Below are 19,346 nucleotides of genomic sequence, written 5' to 3'. Positions count from 1 at the left end.
AATTGCTGCTCTATCTTAATCATGAAAGAAAAAAATGTGAGTTTAGTATCCCTTTAAGCATGTGCTCAATGTAAGCATCATCTGAGCTTGTGCACAAACTGATCTTCATTAACACAAGGACTAATATTTCTCAATAGAGGTCACTGTAGTGGCGCCAAATGCATCTGCGCAAAACACATCTTTACAGTACTTTTAACTTAAAGGGAAAGTAAACGCTGTGAGATTTCGATATAACATGCTTCATTATGTGTAGTAAAACTACTTTGCAATATAACTGTATTATTTATTTTGCCCCCACTTGGAAATGTAAGTCTGAAAATGATTCTGACAACTGTACAGGCACATGGCAGACTTTACAAGCCTAACCCTGCCACATATCTGTCCCTTATTGGCTTTAGCAGACATGATCAGATAAGAAAAAAGAAAGGTGGTAGTAAGGGCGCTCAGAGCTTAAGATATCTGTAAAGATTATATAAAACAAGTTATCCTCAAGTGTACATCATTTATAGAGAACTATTAATGAAGAGTACAGATGTGAGTCATATATATAAAATATTTATTGACTAGAAAACAATTTAAGCTAAAATTAGGGACGTCTCCCTTGGTACATTATTGTAAGAGCATATAGATTAAAATCTAAAAATTCAATGATATATAGATAAGTTCCGCAAAATGGTAATAGCACAAAAAACTGTAGCACAAAGGATTGTTTTAAACCACAGAAAATGTTCTGCACAGCATAAAACACAATAGTGATTATTATGATAGTACCGGTACCTCAAATGACATAAAAACAAATGCAATATAAAGCAGGTATTAAAAACGATGTAGGAGAGATTTAGTTTGTTGTAACTCTGTTTTGAACTTCATACGAGGTTATAGTTCATAAGGGAGTACAGAGCATTAAGAAGGTAATGTTGGGTTCAAATGTCAATCACTAACAGCTTTCATACCACTCTCATATAGAGTATTATTCTGGTTGGACAATATCAGAATGGTACCTTAATCTTCTATGATCCTGGAGAGGAGATATCCCGTGTGTGTTGCGGTCTGGTTACCCGTGAGTTCACCCCTCGTGACTTCGGCATCTGACGTCACGGATGACACTACGCGGGCTCGTCCTAGTCCAACCAACCGAATCTGACAGATTTTCGTAGGGGAAAGTGATCCGCTCCTCCACTCCTTGTTGTGAACGGAGACTTTTAAAGAAATGCTGTATAATATATGCCTGCCCTTAGTGCTATGCACGCAAGCTGTATGTCATTGCAAATGCAGATGAAATTGCAATTTAAGTAGTTCATAAAACAACCCGGGTTGAAAGAGTTTCAAAGCAGTGGTCAATCCTTGGTTAGTAGAGTGTATGGTCACTATATTCAACGCGTTTCACTCTTTGCAAGAGCTTTATCAAGAATAAATAACCCATACTTGTATCCCTCTTTTAAAGGGGCAGCTCAATCCTCATTGGTTGATCCTTCAATCATCTGATTTAAGGTGGTATTTTTGTTGTCCTATATGCTCTGTTACTCCAATATGTCACAAATGAAGTTTAAATTCATTAGTCCTTTGATGTTAGTTAATTCCAGAAGCTTATACAATAAGACATTTAATAGTTTGGTAGGTGAATATTTCCAATTAAACATACAGTATTTTTTTAAAGGTCTATACAAAAATCAGCCTAATTGGGCATAGTGATAGCATAATTAACCCGTTAGGGTATATTGTGATAATAGATAATACAAATCGATACAGAAGAGAGCCATCAGGGAGAGGATTGGAGAACATTTACGGAATATTGAGAAGGGGGTTGAAGATACACATTTATATAAGCACTTTAAAATGGTACATAAAGGTAAAACTAAGGATATTTCCTATTGGGGTATTCAAAAGATAAAAAAACACTGGAGAGGTGGAGATGTTAAAAAAAAAACGTTTAATTAAGGAAGCTGAGTTAATCTATAAATATGATACTCTATTCCCCAAGGGCTTAAATTCAGAGTTAGATTTATCACCATTTCTTTTAGATTAGATAGTAAAATGTGCACAGATGAAATATTCTCCTCACATATAGACTATATATAGTCTTTATTAATTTTGTTCACACTTAACTTTTTTAGTGTTCTTAGATCTAATATTATAATATAACCTAATGGGTTTATTTTAGTATCGCTATGCCTAGGTAGGCTGATTTTATAGACCTTTCTACATAAACACTGTATGTTTAACTGCAAATATCCTTCTTACATGCAGACTATTTGCAGTCTTTATTAATTTTGTTCACACTTTAATTCTGTATCGATTTGCATTATCTATTATCACAATATACCCTAAAGGGTTAATTATGCTATCACTATGCCTAATTAGGCTGATTTTTGTATAGACCTTTAAAAAAATTCTGTATGTTTAATTGGAAATATTCACCTACCAAACTATTAAATGTCTTATTGTATAAGCTTCTGGAATTAACTAACATCAAAGGACTAATGAATTTAAACTTCATTTATGACATATTGGAGTAACAGAGCATATAGAACAACAAAAATACCACCTTAAATCAGATGATTGAAGGATCAACCAATGAGGATTGAGCTGCCCCTTTAAAAGAGGGATAAGAGTATGGGCTATTTATTCTTGATAAATGATAAAGCTCTTGCAAAGAGTGAAACGTGTTGAATATAGTAACCATACACCCTCTACTAACCAAGGATTGACCACTGCTTTGAAACTCTTTCAACCCGGGTTGTTTTATGAACTACTTAAATTGCAATTTCATCTGCATTTGCAATAACATACAGCTTGCGTGCATAGCACTAAGGGCAGGCATATATTATACAGCATTACTTTGAAAGTTTCCGTTCACAACAAGGAGTGGAGGAGCGGATCACTTTCCCCTACGAAAATCTGACAGTTTCAGTTGTTTGGCCTAGGACGAGTCCCCGTAGTGTCATCCGTGACGTCAGACCCCGAAGTCACGAGGGGTGAACTCACAGGTAACCAGACCGCAACACACATGGGATATCTCCTCTCCAGGATCATAGAAGATTAAGGTACCAATCTGATATTGTCCAACCAGAATAATACTCTATATAAGAGTGATTTGAAAGCTGTTAGTGATTGACATTTGAACCCAACATTACCTTCTTAATGCTCTGTACTCCCTTATGAACTATAACCTCGTATGAAGTTCAAAACAGAGTTACAACAAACTAAATCTCTCCTACATCGTTTTTAATACCTGCTTTATATTGCATTTGTTTTTATGTCATTTGAGGTACCGGTACTATCATAATCATAATAATCACAATTGTGTTTTATGCTGTGCAGAACATTTTCTGTGGTTTAAAACAATCCTTTGTGCTACAGTTTTTGGTGCTATTACCATTTTGCGGAACTTATCTATATATCATTGAATTTTTAGATTTTAATCTATATGCTCTTACAATAATGTACCAAGGGAGACGTCCTTAATTTTAGCTTAAATTGTTTTCTAGTCAATAAATATTTTATATATATGACTCACATCTGTACTCTTCATTAATAGTTCTCTATAAATGATGTACACTTGAGGATAACCTGTTTTATATAATCCTTACAGATATCTTAAGCTCTGAGCGCCCTTACTACCACCTTTCTTTTTTCAACTCTTTTGAATAAAACAAAGGATCTATTCTATTGTAAGGAGTCTGATATCTCACCACCAAGCGCACTATTAGACTCCCTTTTCTCCTATGATCAGATAAGAAACTGCAAAACAATGGTGATTTTGCTAATATAATGACCGTGGCTAGCTGTGACTATGCCGATAACAAGTCTGGATTGGCTCCTCCAATTAAGACAAGCAGTGAGTAGGGCAAACAACGACAAACACGGTATTAATGCATTTGAAACATATTCAGACATACCCACTGCTGCAGAAGACAACTGTAATTACACAGCATGTACTGTCCCTTTAAACCCTAACTACCACTACTGGCTGAGAGGGAAATCTGGTCAGCGCTAAGTGATCTATTGGTTCATTTACTGATCTGCCGTTTAGACACAACTGATCTAAAGCTTGGTCTTTGAATAAAGCCTCTATATGTATATTGTGCATGGTACAGTTCCACCCCGCTAATCTAATCAATAAGAAAATGTGTTTAGATTTTTTGATGTTTGATATCCTACATCAGTGTTTCTCAACAGCGGTCCTCAATTACCCCTAACAGGCCAGGTTTTCATTATACCTGAACTAAAGCAAAGGTGAAGTAATCAGCTGATCTTTAACTATGGTTACTAACCTGCTCTCACTCATCAGCTGATTATTTCACCTGTGCACTGTTTCAGCTATAATGAAAACCTGGCCTGTTGGGGGTACTTGAGTACCCCGGTTGAGAAACAATGTCCTACATCTTAGACCTGTTGAAAACACGTTTTTGTCTGTTTTGAGCGGAGTTTCTCGACTGCTTTTACTGCATGTTCCATTCACATGTTAAATAAGCACATACGGTTTTCATTTAGTGAAAAGTACAAAAATAAATAACATTTAAATCACTTGACTGCACTGCATATAAATCTGTTGATTTAATAGCTAATAACTAACTACTAAATAAAGCTATGGCGATTTGTTTCACATTAGTCTAAGGACAATACTTCCTTCTTCCCATCATCAAAACTGGTCAAATTTATAAGATTGATTAATACAACTATGCATAACGTCTGTCGATTATCTCAAGAGACGGTTATGGTTTAAACTTTTGTTCTTCTCCACAATGTCTATCCTATGTGTAATCTTACGGCTAGATTACGAGTTGTGCGTTAAGGTAAAAAAACAGCGTGAAGAGGTCCTAACGCTGCTTTTTTACGCCCGCTGCTATTACGAGTCTTGCAGGTTTAGGGGCACCGCACACTTCTTTGGCCTTACCGCAAAACGACTTATGTAAACTTCGTAAAGTCTTTTTTCTATGGGACTTCCATAGCGCCAGTATTACGAGTCTATCCTGGGAGGCCAAAAAGTGAGCGGTACACCCTACCCCGTCAAGAGTCCTAACGCATTTAAAAATCTGTAGTTAAGAGTTTTATGGTACAACGCCGTAGCATAAAACTCATAACTAAAGTGCTAAAAAGTACACTAACACCCATAAACTACCTATTAACCCCTAAACCAAGGCCCTCCCGCATCGCAAACACTATAATAAAATTTTTAACCCCTAATCTGCCGCTCCGGACATCGCCGCAACTATAATAAACACTATAATAAACATATTAACCCCTAAACCGCCGCACTCCCGCCTCACAAACACTAGTTAAATATTATTAACCCCTAATCTGCCGTCCCTAACATCGCCGCCACCTACCTACATTTATTAACCCCTAATCTGCTGCCCCCAACGTCGCCGCCACTATACTAAATGTATTAACCCCTAAACCTAAGTCTAACCCTAACCCTAACACCCCCTAACTTAAATATAATTACAATAAATCTAAATAAAAATTAATATTGTTACCTAAATAATTCCTATTTAAAACTAAATACTTACGTATAAAATAAACCCTAAGCTAGCTATAATATAACTAATAGTTACATTGTATCTATCTTAGGGTTTATTTTTATTTTACAGGCAAGTTTGTATTTATTTTAACTAGGTAGACTAGTTAGTAAATATTTATTAACTATTTAATAACTACCTAGCTAAAATAAATACAAAAGTACCTGTAAAATAAAACCTAACCTAAGTTACAATAGCACCTAACCTAACCCTACAATTAAATAAATTAACTAAATTAAAAACAATTAAATAAATTAAATGAAATTAGCTAAAGTACAAAAAAAACACTAAATTACATAAAATAATAAACAAATTACAAGATATTTAAACTAATTACACTTAATCTAATAGCCCTATCAAAATAAAAAAAAGCCCCCCCAAAATAAAAAAAACCCTAGCCTAAACTAAACTATCAATAGCCCTTAAAAGGGCCTTTTGCGGGGCATTGCCCCAAAGTAATCAGCTCTTTTACCTGTAAAGAAAGAATACAAACAACCCCCCCAACAGTAAAACCCACCACCCACACAACCAACCCCCCAAATAAAATACTATCTAAAAAAACCTAAGCTCCCCATTGCCCTGAAAAGGGCATTTGGATGGGCATTGCCCTTAAAAGGGCAGTTAGCTGTTTTGCGGCACAAACCTTAATCTAAAAAATAAAACCCACCCAATACACCCTTAAAAAAAACTAACACTAACCCCCTGAAGATCGACTTACAGTTCTGAAGACTGGATATCCATCCTCAAGGAAGCGGCAGAAGTCTTCATCCAACCGGGCCAAAGTCCTCAACAAAGCCGGGAGAAGTCTTCATCCAAGCCGGGCGAAGTGGTCCTCCAGACGGGCAGAAGTCTTCAATTTGTAGTTCTTTCGTCTTCTTACTGAATGACGGTTCCTTTAAGTGACGTCATCCAAGATGGCGTCCCTTAGATTCCGATTGGCTGATAGAATTCTATCAGCCAATCGGAATTAAGGTAGAAAAAATCCTATTGGCTGATGCAATCAGCCAATAGGATTGAAGTTCAATCCTATTGGCTGATCCAATCAGCCAATAGGATTGAGCTCACATTCTATTGGCTGATTGGAACAGCCAATAGAATGCAAGCTCAATCCTATTGGCTGATTGCATCAGCCAATAGGATTTTTTCTACCTTAATTACGATTGGCTGATAGAATTCTATCAGCCAATCAGAATCTAAGGGACGCCATCTTGGATGACGTCACTTAAAGTGACAGTCTACACCAACATTTTTCTTATTTAAAAAGATAGATAATCCCTTTATTACCCATTCCCTGTTTTTGCATAACCAACACAGTTATATTAATATACTTTTTACCTCTGTGATTAACTTGTATCTAAGCCTTTGCAGACAACCTCCTTATCTAAGTGCCTTTGACAGACATGCAGTGTAGTCAATCAGTGAAGACTCCCAAATAACTTCACGGGAGTGAGCACAATGTTATCTATATGACACATGTGAACTAGCACAGTCTAACTGTGAAAAACTTTCAAAATGCTCTGAGCTAGGAGGCGGTTTTCAACTGTTTAGAAATCAGTTTGAGCCTAGCTAGGTTTAGCTTTTCAAAAACACCACCAAGGGAACAAAGCAAATTTGATGATAAAATTAAATTGGAAAGTTGTTTAAAATTGCATGCCCTATCTGAATCATGAAAGTTTAGTTTTGACTAGACTGTCCCTTTAAAGGAACCGTCATTCAGTAAGAAGACTTTGTTTGAACAGGATGCTCCGCGTCGGATGTCTTGAAGGTGGAGCCGCTCTGCGTCGGATGGATGAAGATAGAAGATGCCGTCTGGATGAAGACTTCTGCCCGTCTGGAGGACCACTTTGCCCGGCTTGGATGAAGACTTCTCCCGGCTTCGTTGAGGACTTCGGCCCGGTTGGATGAAGACTTCTGCCGCTTCCTTGAAGATGGATGTCCGGTCTTCAGAACAGTAAGTCGATCTTCAGGGGGTTAGTGTTAGGTTTTTTAAGGGTGTATTGGGTGGGTTTTATTTTTTAGATTAGGGTTTGGGCCGCAAAACAGCTAACTACCCTTTTAAGGGCAATGCCCATCCAAATGCCCTTTTCAGAGCAATGGGGAGCTTAGTTTTTTTTAGATAGTATTTTATTTGGGGGGTTGGTTTTGTGGGTGGTGGGTTTTACTGTTGGGGGGGTGTTTATATATTTTTTTTACAGGTAAAAGAGCTGATTACTTTGGGGCAATGCCCCGCAAAAGGCCCTTTTAAGGGCTATTGATAGTTTAGTTTAGGCTAGGGTTTTTTTTATTTTGGGGGGCTTTTTTATTTTGATAGGGCTATTAGATTAGGTGTAATTAGTTTAAATATCTTGTAATTTGTTTATTATTTTCTGTAATTTAGTGGGGGGGGTTTTGTACTTTAGCTAATTTAATTTAATTTATTTAATTGTTGTTAATTTAGTTAATTTATTTAATTGTAGTGTAGTGTTAGGTGTTATTGTAACTTAGGTTAGGTTTTATTTTACAGGTACTTTTGTATTTATTTTAGCTAGGTAGTTATTAAATAGTTAATAACTATTTAATAACTATTCTACCTAGTTAAAATAAATACAAACTTGCCTGTAAAATAAAAATAAACCCTAAGCTAGCTACAATGTAACTATTAGTTATATTGTAGCTAGCTTAGGGTTTATTTTATAGGTAAGTATTTAGTTTTAAATAGGAATTATTTAGTTAATAATATAAATTTTTAGTTAGATTTATTGTAATTATATTTAAGTTAGGGGTTGTTAGGTTTAGGGGTTAATACATTTAGTATAGTGGCAGCGACGTTGGGGGCAGCAGATTAGGGGTTAATAATATTTAACTAATGTTTGCGATGCGGGAGTGCGGCGGGTTAAGGGTTAATATGTTTATTATAGTGGCGGCGACGTTGGGGGCAGCAGATTAGGGGTTAATAAGTGTAGGTAGGTTGCGGCGACATTGGGGGCAGCAGATTAGGGGTTAATAAATATAATGTAGGTGTCAGCGATGTTGGGGCCAGCAGATTAGGGGTTCATAAGTATAAATGTAGGTGGCGGCGGTGTCCGGAGCGGCAGATTAGGGGTTAATAAATATAATGCAGGTGTCGGCAATGTCGGGGTGGCAGATTAGGGGTTAATAAGTGTAAGATTAAGGGTGTTTAGACTCGTGTTTCATGTTAGGGTGTTAGGTGTAGACATAAATTGTATTTCCCCATAGGAATCAATGGGGCTGCGTTATTGACTTTTACGCTGCTTTTTGGCAGGTGTTAGACTTTTTCTCAGCCGGCTCTCCCCATTGATTCCTATGGGGAAATCGTGCACGAGCACGTACGACCAGCTCACCGCTGACTTAAACAGCGCTGGTATTGGAGTGCGTTAAGGAGCAAAATTTTGCTCAACACTCACTTCTTGCCTTTTAACGCCGGGTTTGTAAAAACCTGTAATACCAGCGCTGTAGGTAAGTGAGCGGTGAGAGAAAACTGCTCGTTAGCACCGCATAGCCTCTAACGCAAAACTCGTAATCTGACGTTAGTTAGGGAAATGCAGAGGATGCACAAATGTGTTGATTTAGAAAACAGATCAGGGGCAGCTTTTAGAATTCTCAGTACGTTATCATCTTTACTTTGCTCAGCACTTGGCGTAAAGGAACCTCAATGCAAAGCTCTATCTAAAACTGGAAAAAGAAGACCAATTAATTCTGATTATGGCTGGATATTTCCAAGGTCATTGGCCAGTCTTGCTACTAAGTTTGCATACTAAGTGACACTTACCTGTTATGGACTCACTAAATATTAATCTACATAGCAGCTGAATTTTAACGTAACAATGGGTATCACATTTAGCAGTCTAAGTCTTTAGTCGCGCACACAATGATCTTGTTTGCAGTCAGGCAAAACAACTCCGAAAGGACAAAGGGCAAATATGCAAACCTTATAAGTGGACAAATAACTTCCATTGTATTTTATAGAAACGCTGACTTTGACGTACGTAGCGCAAAGTTTAATAGGAAAGGTCATGTTGTGCCCCGGCTGTCAGGCACCTGAATTTTAATTAAAAAGTTGGTCCAATTATCCATCTGCAGAGCACTTGACTTTGCAAACATTGTTATCCAGATGAGTCATTTAGAAGAACGTGTGTTTGACCACAACGCTGTCGTTAAATTTCCAATCTGCAAAGTTCTGCAGAGTCTTACTGCAAAGTGAAACAGCAGAAGAACATAGATGAAGAAAAGAGGGCGCCACATAGGGTGATATCGTTCGGTACAGTAAAAACACAGGCGTATAAGAAGTAATGCGCTTACCAGAAGCTGTGGTACTGTTCTGTGACCAGTACTGTCTCGCCTGCTAGCACTTAAATCAGTGGCAATAGCAATACTCCTGCTCTCTGGGACACAGAGGAGCTGCCCACCGGGACCTCACCTCCAGGAATACCACCCATCCAGGGACTTTAGCCATCACGGCTTTTTATCATCTGACTGTTCGTAACAATTGGATACAACTATTACTGTAAATACTTTCTTTTTCTTTTCTTTTTGATTTTTACCTACCCCCCTGTTTTTTAAATAGCGCGCCTTTACATTCCCTTCTGGGATTTCACAGCAGAAGAACATAGCAGCAGGTTAGCAATTTCACCACCAAAACTGAAATAAAAACCCAAAAGAAAACAGGGGAAATTGTCTTGTGTCACATGATCAACAAACTGTGCACTCTTGGGTACCACTCGTACCCATCTTATTTGTCACTGCTATCTTTATGATTTGTACTCCCAACTTGACCTTCAAGGGATCCAACTGCACATAAGAAAAGCCCACAAAAGACACCTATGGCATCTCCACAAAAATATAAGCTTGCTTTTTAATTCAGATTCCAGCCCTGACAAGGTGTTTTTTTAAACTTCAAATTAAAAAAAAAATAAGGACACCAACATTTTGTCATCAAGTCAGAAGAGGGAAGGGTCTGTTCTAACACTAAGTCATTGGGAAAAAATATCCATACACAAAGACGTTTTCCCACCATGATTAGCCAGCACAAATGATTAATGTAAGGGACCAAATGAGGCTGAAGGTGAGGGTCAATAAGTTCCATCAAGATATTTTTTTGGAGACAAGGAATAATGGTTTCAATGATTCAATCATAACAGGAGACAATTTAACGCTGGGACCAGGATTAAGACAATGAATTAAGCAATCATGGGTGTCCTATGGGTTGGGAGGGATTGTTTAGGGAAGGAAGGACAAGGTAGAGAGTACCCTCCATGGTAATACCTTATAGTGAGGGTTGTGGTAGGCAGGAAGGCACCTTAAGATAGTTGGTGCTCAGATGATTCCTATTATGTTTCAATAAAGGAAGTTTTCTTGATTACGTGTGGCTACTTTTTAACTTTTTGAATGGTGCTCTGTGAAGGGTAGAGACAGTCTATTATTATGTGGGGATTATAGCAGATAGGGGTTAATTTACATCGGACACAATTGCAATAGGGGTTATGGAGGGGTGAGGGAGTGTACCACACTGGAGATTACAATTCTGCAATTCTATTAACCTGATTATTACAGGAGCAAATTAAACCAAGGCTAGTTTATATGCTTATTACTGTGTATACATTTTACCTACAGGGTGCCAGTGTATGTCAATATACAAAGACTCATGTAAATCTACCTCCAATCCTAGGGCTGCCAGATCACCAGTTATAGTTGTACAGACACAATATTACTGCCCGACATCTCAACTATACCAAAATCTCACATGACATCCTGTGTGAATATGTTGTGGCACAATCTTGATTTCAGTTCTGGAACATTTGGGCTTCAGGGTTAGAGTTAGGGTAAAAAAAAAAAAGGTAGGTATACAAGCGCTAAGTATTACTTGTATATCCCTGGAGGATTCCCTTAGCTTTTTAGCGCTTGTACACCTACCTTTTTTTTTTTACCCAATTTGAATTCTGGGAATCCCACTATACTAAGCCGGGGGGTGAGGGTCCTGGCGTGGGTCTATGCCCTTTTTCTACACACCATTAGAGTTAGGGTAAGCCATCTGGAGGCCACATTGGCATCAAATGATTTCACAGGCCTTTGTCCCTAAGCAGCAATATCACCTGCAATAGCTACATTGTGTTAAAAGGACACTGAAGTCCAAATTAAACTTTCATGATAGAGTGAGCAATGCTAAAAAACCACCTTACAATTTACTTCCATTATCAAACTGATCTCTCTCTTCATATCCTTTGTCCGCTCCTTTACACAAGAGCATACTGAGGAAGGCTCAGGAGCGTACACGACTTAAAGGGACACTGAACACAATTTTTTTTTTTCTTTCGTGATTCAGATAGAGCAAGCAATTTTAAGCAACTTTCCAATTTACTCCTATTATCAATTTTTCTTCATTCTCTTGCTATCTTTATTTGAAAAGCAAGAATGTAAGTTTAGAAGCTGGCCCATATGTGGTTAACAACCTGGGTTTCCCTTGCTGATTGGACAGCACCAATAAAGAAGTGCTGTTCAGGGTCTGAATCAAAAATTGTCTGGCTCCTTAGCTTAGATCCCTTCTTTTTCAAATAAAGATAGCAAGAGAACGAAGAAAAATTGATAATAGGAGTAGATTAGAAAGTTGCTTAAAATGTCATGCTATATCTGAATCATGAAAGAAACATTTTGGGTTTAGTGTCCCTTTAAGCATTATATGTATAACATTGTTACAAACTCTGAAGCCATATAGTGCTCAAGACATGTGGACACCCTTTAGCCTACCACAGTATGCTCTCATCGAAGGATATAGATATCACAAAGAGCAGAAGTACATTTAATAGCAAGTAAATTGGAAATATTTTGTTTTTCTTAAATTGCACATTCTGTCTGAATCAGGAAAGTTTAGTTTTCCCTTGCATGCCCCTTCAAGGACTTTAAGACACAGCTACACTTTGTACCTAAGATCTTCCACATTGGCCACCGTCTTGGTAAGGATTCCTTTCTCTCGCCTCAATTTCTTTATCTCTAGTTTGAGAAGCCGAATGTCCTCTACCCTCTGTTTGTACTGACGCTCCCCTTTGTTCAGAATGGACTGTTGGATCTTAATTTTTTCGTAGAGAAGTGCCAGTTCGTCATTCCTGCGGACCAGCTGTGTTCCAAGAATATCCCTCTCACTAATAACCTGCAAGAACACAGCATCAACAAAATAATGAATAACAAAGCACGATTCTCTGAGGGCTGTTTTATGCAGACAAAACATAAACTGCTTCATATTAATTAACTTAAAACGTCTCTCTTACGGATACTGAACAGCTGCATCGTATGGGTCTCTGTCTCCGAAATAATGAAATTAGGTAGGAAGCCTTGTCAAGACAAATATCCCAAGTGTCTGTTCAAGGATCTTTATATATGAAATAAAATATCTCAGATACACATAGTCTGAATACAATATGTTCAAGTCCATATAGCATTTGAAAATCTAGGGCCACATGTAAATGAATTGAAAGGAACACAGTCATCACATAAACAACTGGAAGTCACTTAATCACTTGGATGCCAGAGAGCCCCACAATGCATTTGCAAGACAATGTACAGCCAATCAACAGCCCTACGTAGACAAGGGGGTTAAAAGACTGAAAAACGATTTTCACATTTGAGATAACTATTAATAGTCAATTAGTATTTTATATTAATTATTAAAAGAATGCTGGGACAGTACAAAGTGCATTAAATATGCTGCTTTTGCTTTTTTTTATACTGACATTAGTGCGTCACAGGTGCCAGTTCCAAAGTGTACTTATTTGCTGATTGGTACGTAGGTTTTGTGCACTCGCTTGATTGACAGGCAAACAAGAGCACAGCATGCATGCTTCAATTAGCGCCAGTATAAAACCAGTGCCAGGGTGTGCACAAGGTGCCAATCTCAGACTCTGTATTACTAAACAGCATTAAAAAATGCTGAGCTGTAGAACAGCAGTGTACCACTGATTTGCACATCCCTTTAATAACATCCAGTCACTTTCAGTGCTTACGGCCATATACATTTCCAATTCTATGTCATCTGGCTGATGTACAGACTCCCTAGCTCATCTGTGTTACACTATAAAGGATTATTTGCTGAATTCATTGCATTACATTTGTGATAACACCTAAATAAATGTAATATAGAAAATAATAATCCTGGTTAAAAGGGCACAAAAGGTGATAATATGTTAGAAGCTTTACTACTGCAACAACGTTTCAAATACGGTTTGCTAAAAAAGTAGTTTTTTGATAGGTACCTGATTAGTATATACACATGCTGATCTCAGAGTTAAAGGGACATTTAGAAATTGAAATATGTTTAATTATGTGTATTAAAAAAAACAACAGACTTCTGTTATTTGTTGTCTGCTGCACAACCCATCCCTAACACCGCTATATTCTACACAGCCATTGTTTGTTCAGTCTAGTAACCTGTATCTGTCTATTCCTCAGCAGAGGAGATAACATAAGGGGAGTCTGGGTTAGAACAGGTAACTTTTTCTTTCCCCATACACATCAATGGGGCTGCGTTACGGAGCTTTTGTTTCCACAATCTCAGGTGTTAGGCTTCTTTTTTGCCGGCTCTCCCCATTGATGTCAATGGGGAAATCGTGCACGAGCACGTCAAACCAGCGCTCAACACCACCATAACGCCCGCACAAGCCTTCTTTTTGTAAACTCGTAATAGCAGCGCTATAAGGAGGTGAATTAACGCTGCTTTTGTGGTGGTCGTTAATTTCCCTATAGCGCTCAAAACTCGTAATCTAGCTGTTAGTGATTTAAATTCAATTTATTTTACATTTTATCACTGAGACATAAGTACAAAGAAATGACTATGACAAGTTTATACATCAGGTGATGTGTGTGAGGTTTAGGTTTATTTTCAAAAGTAGAATATGAAGTAGAGCGCCTCTCTTCTGTACAGGCTGACAAGGGTTACGGCAAAACCCCTCCACAATATCTCACACACAGCAAAGTCCGGCAGTACCAAATTTTTCGATCATAAAAGATCTTTATTATTCATCTTAGGGTCATGCCATATACAAGATTAAATGTTTGTGGCCCAAAAGGTTGTATATAGCATGACCCTAAGATGAATAATAAAGGTCTTTTATGAATTAAACATTTGGTGCTGCTGGACTTTGCGGTGTGTTGGGTTTATTTTAACATCGCTGCTTCATTGAATTCAATGGAGTGAATATATCGCAAATGTGATATCCTCTGAATTTTTCATTTTTAACTTGTAATACAAGCGTTACCCAGTGCATGCAAAAAGTTTACTTCTAGCAATGTTAATGCTCACGCAGGGGCGGTGATTACCGCTCATATGTAATCTAGCTCTAATCTTTGCCCTATTTGCATTAGGTATGTTATTCGTTTTTAAGACATGGCTACGTTCCTATTTTGTTTATTTGTTTGTTTATTTTATGGTCATCTTCTTTTAATCTACGGATTATCAAGCACTCCCTTTACAGTTAATATGTTGACAACTTATCTTTTCTGAGTAAAGGACTGAAAACTCAAGAGTGTCAATGTGTTATGTTCAGCTACACTTATAAGGCGCCACCTGCATTCTTCTATCTCAGAAGCTGATATTAAAGTCAAATATTTTATATCAAAGCAAAAACATTCAGGGCTGAGTCTTGGGTAGCCAATAAGACATAAGATAAATGACGGCCATGCCTGATCCAGTTCTTTCTTTTGCCTTAGCCGCTCTGCGTCAGCCTCTGAGATTATCTTCAGCAACTTCCTCTCCTCTGCCTCTTGATTTTCAATGAACTGTTTGGTCTCCAAACTCTGCTGCCTCATCTTCTGCAGTTCAGCCTGTGGGTATAAAAGAGATTATTGTTACAGCCACTGTCTGATATCAGTGAAAGCAAATCAGAACACGTGCAGTGGTATGGGAGACGGAAATGAAGGCAGAGTGCTATAATGTACAGCTCTCACATACTATACAAACAGACAGGTGCACAGTTTATATCGGACAGCTTTCTTTAGCTTATTGAGTGTGCGCTACCTGGAGAGACCACTGTGCTAGGCACTTATCACTCATGCATACAAGGCGTATCTAGACGTAAGTAGAATGTTAGTGGCTCTGTGAGTCACATGGAGCAGCCTATATAAGGCAAGATTATGAGTGGAGCTAGATAGAAGCTGTTTGCGCACATGGGGTTGCGCTTGTATTACAAGTTGAAAGTAAAATGTTTGTGTACAAGCGCAACCCAACGCACAATAACCAGATATAGCGAAGGTGTTAACGTATTTTCCCCATAAAAGTCAATGGAGAGCCCCAACTAACAAAACTACTCGCACAATAACCCGACAGGAGTTATGAAAATGTCACATTCCAATGTTCTTCAAATACAGAACAATGTACAGTACTTTTAATTGTAATATATATATATATATATATATATATATATATATATATATATATACACACCTATATATCTATTCCCATTGATATATAGGTATAGATATGTAGATATGTATTTTACACAAACAGTATCAGATATATATAGAAATATAAATGTAATAATAAAAAGCACATTATTTTATTTGTGAAGAACATAGGAATGTAAAATATGTGTAACAAGCATTGGGGTTCACGACCTAGGACTACTATGGTCGTGTCAGTGCACATTCTTGAAATGTTAAATATGAAATATATGTGCGCTAACCCAACCACTTTTAACTTGTAATACGCATGCTATGTTCTTTGCTGCAAAGCACCATAAAATCGCTGATATCGCTTGCACGCTACAGTTAGCACTCCACTCGTAACCTAGCCCATTCTGTGCTGCATTCGATGAACGCTAGACAAACTTAAAAGAGGATGGTATCCGAAATGTTCTATCACACATTTGAAAAAGCAGCGTTTACACATCAAAAATATTTTTGCCTGAACATGTTAAGTACAAACTGATTAAAATAAAATGAACACTTATACTGCAGTACTGGCTGGGTACTTCTCCCTCACTGACTGAGGGAGAGAGACACATCTCTGCAAGAACATTTTAATTTATTCAGAACAAGAATAAAAAAACAAAACCAATGTGAAACCTTACACAGCTGCTGAAACAGAGGTACCGGAGGGTGCACTGCTTTCTTCAAAGGGGCAAGGTGGTACTTCTGAGTGGCCGGACAGCTAAAAAAAACGTAAAAATGCTTGCAACAAATGGGTCGCCCTGGGGAGGGTAAATAATTACCCAATTAACTTATTTATTTTTAAATAGCAAGGTTTGATCATTTCCAGGATTTTTTGCAGGTTATAAAAAAAAGCAAAAAGGATTGTTGCACACTGCAATAAACAGCAAATACAGGGATGTGGATACAGGATTTTGGAGAGAATGATATAAAGATTAAGTAAACCTAATATGATGATGGAATATTTCTGTAACAAAATAGATTAACTTTGGGATAACATATTATTAGGAAAATCTAAATGATTACAGTCAGAGAAAATACAGCAAATATAATAATCAGCTTTAGCTGTGTCTTCCTGCTGTACGGTGCCCCAATAACAAAATTGTGTGGGTAAAAACCACTGAGCTCTGGACATTGTCTGTTAAATAATTGAATAGTAAAAGGACGCCTGTCAAACTGGTGATTCCTCGGCTGGTAGACAAAATGAGGAGCTTGTTGAGGCAGAATGTAGAAATTAGACACCGAGGCGTTTTCCAGCGTCTATGACAAGTGTGACATATCACAGTAAGATGCGAGTAAAAACATCAATCTCTCCTATCTCCCATGGATCGATTGGCAGTTTGTCATATGCTTAACGCATCTGTTACAATGGGCAGCTGACTACACTTGGCAGGAGGAAGTGAGGGAAAAGCTTGGATTTAACCCTTTGGCAATAATGTGATGTTGTACAATGCATTCCAGCTCTCTGGATCTCAGTAGGTTGAGCATCTAAAACTAGAGTAAACAAGGCCTTTTATTTTGTTTGTGCTAAATTATCTTGTATACTCAAACAGGTTAATATACTGAATGCAGTTGTTTTACATCTCATACCTTTAATGACTCTTTCTCCTTTTCTATACGTTGGTGATCCAAATGCACCTTTACAAGTGCTGACTCTTTAGAAGCGATCTCCTCCCTCAGCTGGTCCACCTGGTGGTTCATGATCTTAAGTGATCTCTTAAGTTCTGTGATTTCATCCTAGAAGGAAAACACAATTATACAGGCAGAAGAGGTAAAAAGGTCCTAATGCTGATATGTGACAGAAGAAAGCATTTTGTTTTGTGCATATTTATTATTCAGTATCACACAGTTTGGAATGGAAATATGTGTTATGTTGGTTAAGGGGCTACTAGGTTTGAGGCCATGTGAAGCTGCAATAGACTTTATATTAGGCTTACACCTAAACGTTAGCCTTAAATGGAGGTATAGTCTACCTTTGCTTGCCTGAGATTCTCATTTTTCAATTTAAAGTTTGTTTTTGTTTCTAAACCTGCAAATAAGGAATGTTGCACCGCTGGCATCTGGGACAGCAAATTTACTTCAGAAAAGGTTTAATTGCTTAGCATAACAAAGAGGAACTGCATGTTCTACTATATATGCTAGCCTAGTTTTTACTAAATTAAAATTTACATTAGTATATATATATATATATATATATATATATATATATAACTAACCTTAAAGGGTCACAAAAGTGCATAGCCTGCAGAGGTACACAAGTATAAGTATATTATCCTTAGGCTATTTATCAAGCCACATACAGAGATAGGAGTGTATACACTTTTAAAATCAGGCTGTGCATTTGTAATAGCCTCCCACTGCGACTACATACATATAAAACACTCACACTCTTAACCCGGCACTATAGAAAACAAATTAGTACATTAACAGTAACATAAGGGTTAATGCGACATTTCAAATTAGGCAAAGGTGATTTTAATTGATTCAATTAACAAGGTATAAATTTTAGCTGATACAGCGTCAGATCAGAAGTTTATGACTAGGGCTCTTGTGGGCTAAAACGCGTAAGACCTGATCTGTCACCTATTTTTGATAGTCTTCATGCAGAGTGTTAATGTTTTTAACGAATTGAAATAAAGATATATTTTTACTGCACTCATGGCTGGAATTTTGCATATATATAATAAAAATAAATAAAAACAGTTTCAGGAGCTACTTCGTTTAAGATTAGACTTTACAGTTTGACTTTCTTTTTCATTTTTCACTAACCGGTAGTTATTATTTTTAAGTTTGGCTAGAAACATGTAACCTTTAACTATCTAAGATGTAGTTTTATGCTGAATATTTTCATAAATCTTTAAAAATAAATATTGTAGTGTGTGCTGTGGTTATTGGAGGCTATAAAGAGTCCTAGTAAGCGCCAAGCACATACAGCCTCTCAGTGCATACAGCCTCTCGGTGCGTACAGCCTCTCGGTGCGTACAGCCTCTCGGTGCGTACAGCCTCTCGGTGCGTACAGCCTCTCGGTGCGTACAGCATCTCAGTGCGTACAGCCTCCCAGTGCGTACAGCCTCTCAGTGCGTACAGCCTCTCAGTGCGTACAGCCTCTCAGTGCGTACAGCCTCTCAGTGCGTACAGCCTCTCAGTGCGTACAGCCTCTCAGTGCGCCTCATGTTGTCTGCTGATTATAGTCTAACAATATGGCGGCATTTTGTAACAAGCTGACAGCGGCTGCCATTCCTACCTGTGCCTCGATGAGATTTTTGCTGTACAGGTTCCTGTCAGTTCTCACGGCCTCATACAGGTTCTGCTGTTGCTTTAGTTTGGTCTCCCCTTCAGCAATCTTCTTTTTGTATTCAAAGATCTGCATCTCCCGGACTTTTATTTCCTCCATATGCTGTAGGACCTGTGGTA

General features: G+C 37.7%; 1 protein-coding gene across 1 annotated transcript in view; it reads right to left on the bottom strand.

The window, feature by feature from the left end:
- CFAP58 (cilia and flagella associated protein 58) overlaps positions 1-19,346 on the bottom strand; it is a 121,940-nt gene that overhangs the window by 28,758 nt on the left and 73,836 nt on the right. The window contains exons 10-13 of the mRNA XM_053693000.1: positions 19,177-19,338; positions 17,523-17,669; positions 15,189-15,329; positions 12,440-12,663 (exon numbers count right to left, since the gene is read on the bottom strand). Coding sequence (XP_053548975.1) covers positions 12,440-12,663; positions 15,189-15,329; positions 17,523-17,669; positions 19,177-19,338 — 674 coding nt within the window. The remainder of the gene's footprint in view (positions 1-12,439; positions 12,664-15,188; positions 15,330-17,522; positions 17,670-19,176; positions 19,339-19,346) is intronic.

Source organism: Bombina bombina, chromosome 9 (assembly GCF_027579735.1).
Source record: "Bombina bombina isolate aBomBom1 chromosome 9, aBomBom1.pri, whole genome shotgun sequence".
Lineage (NCBI taxonomy): Eukaryota > Metazoa > Chordata > Amphibia > Anura > Bombinatoridae > Bombina > Bombina bombina.
This window is presented reverse-complemented; position numbering and strand designations above follow the sequence as displayed.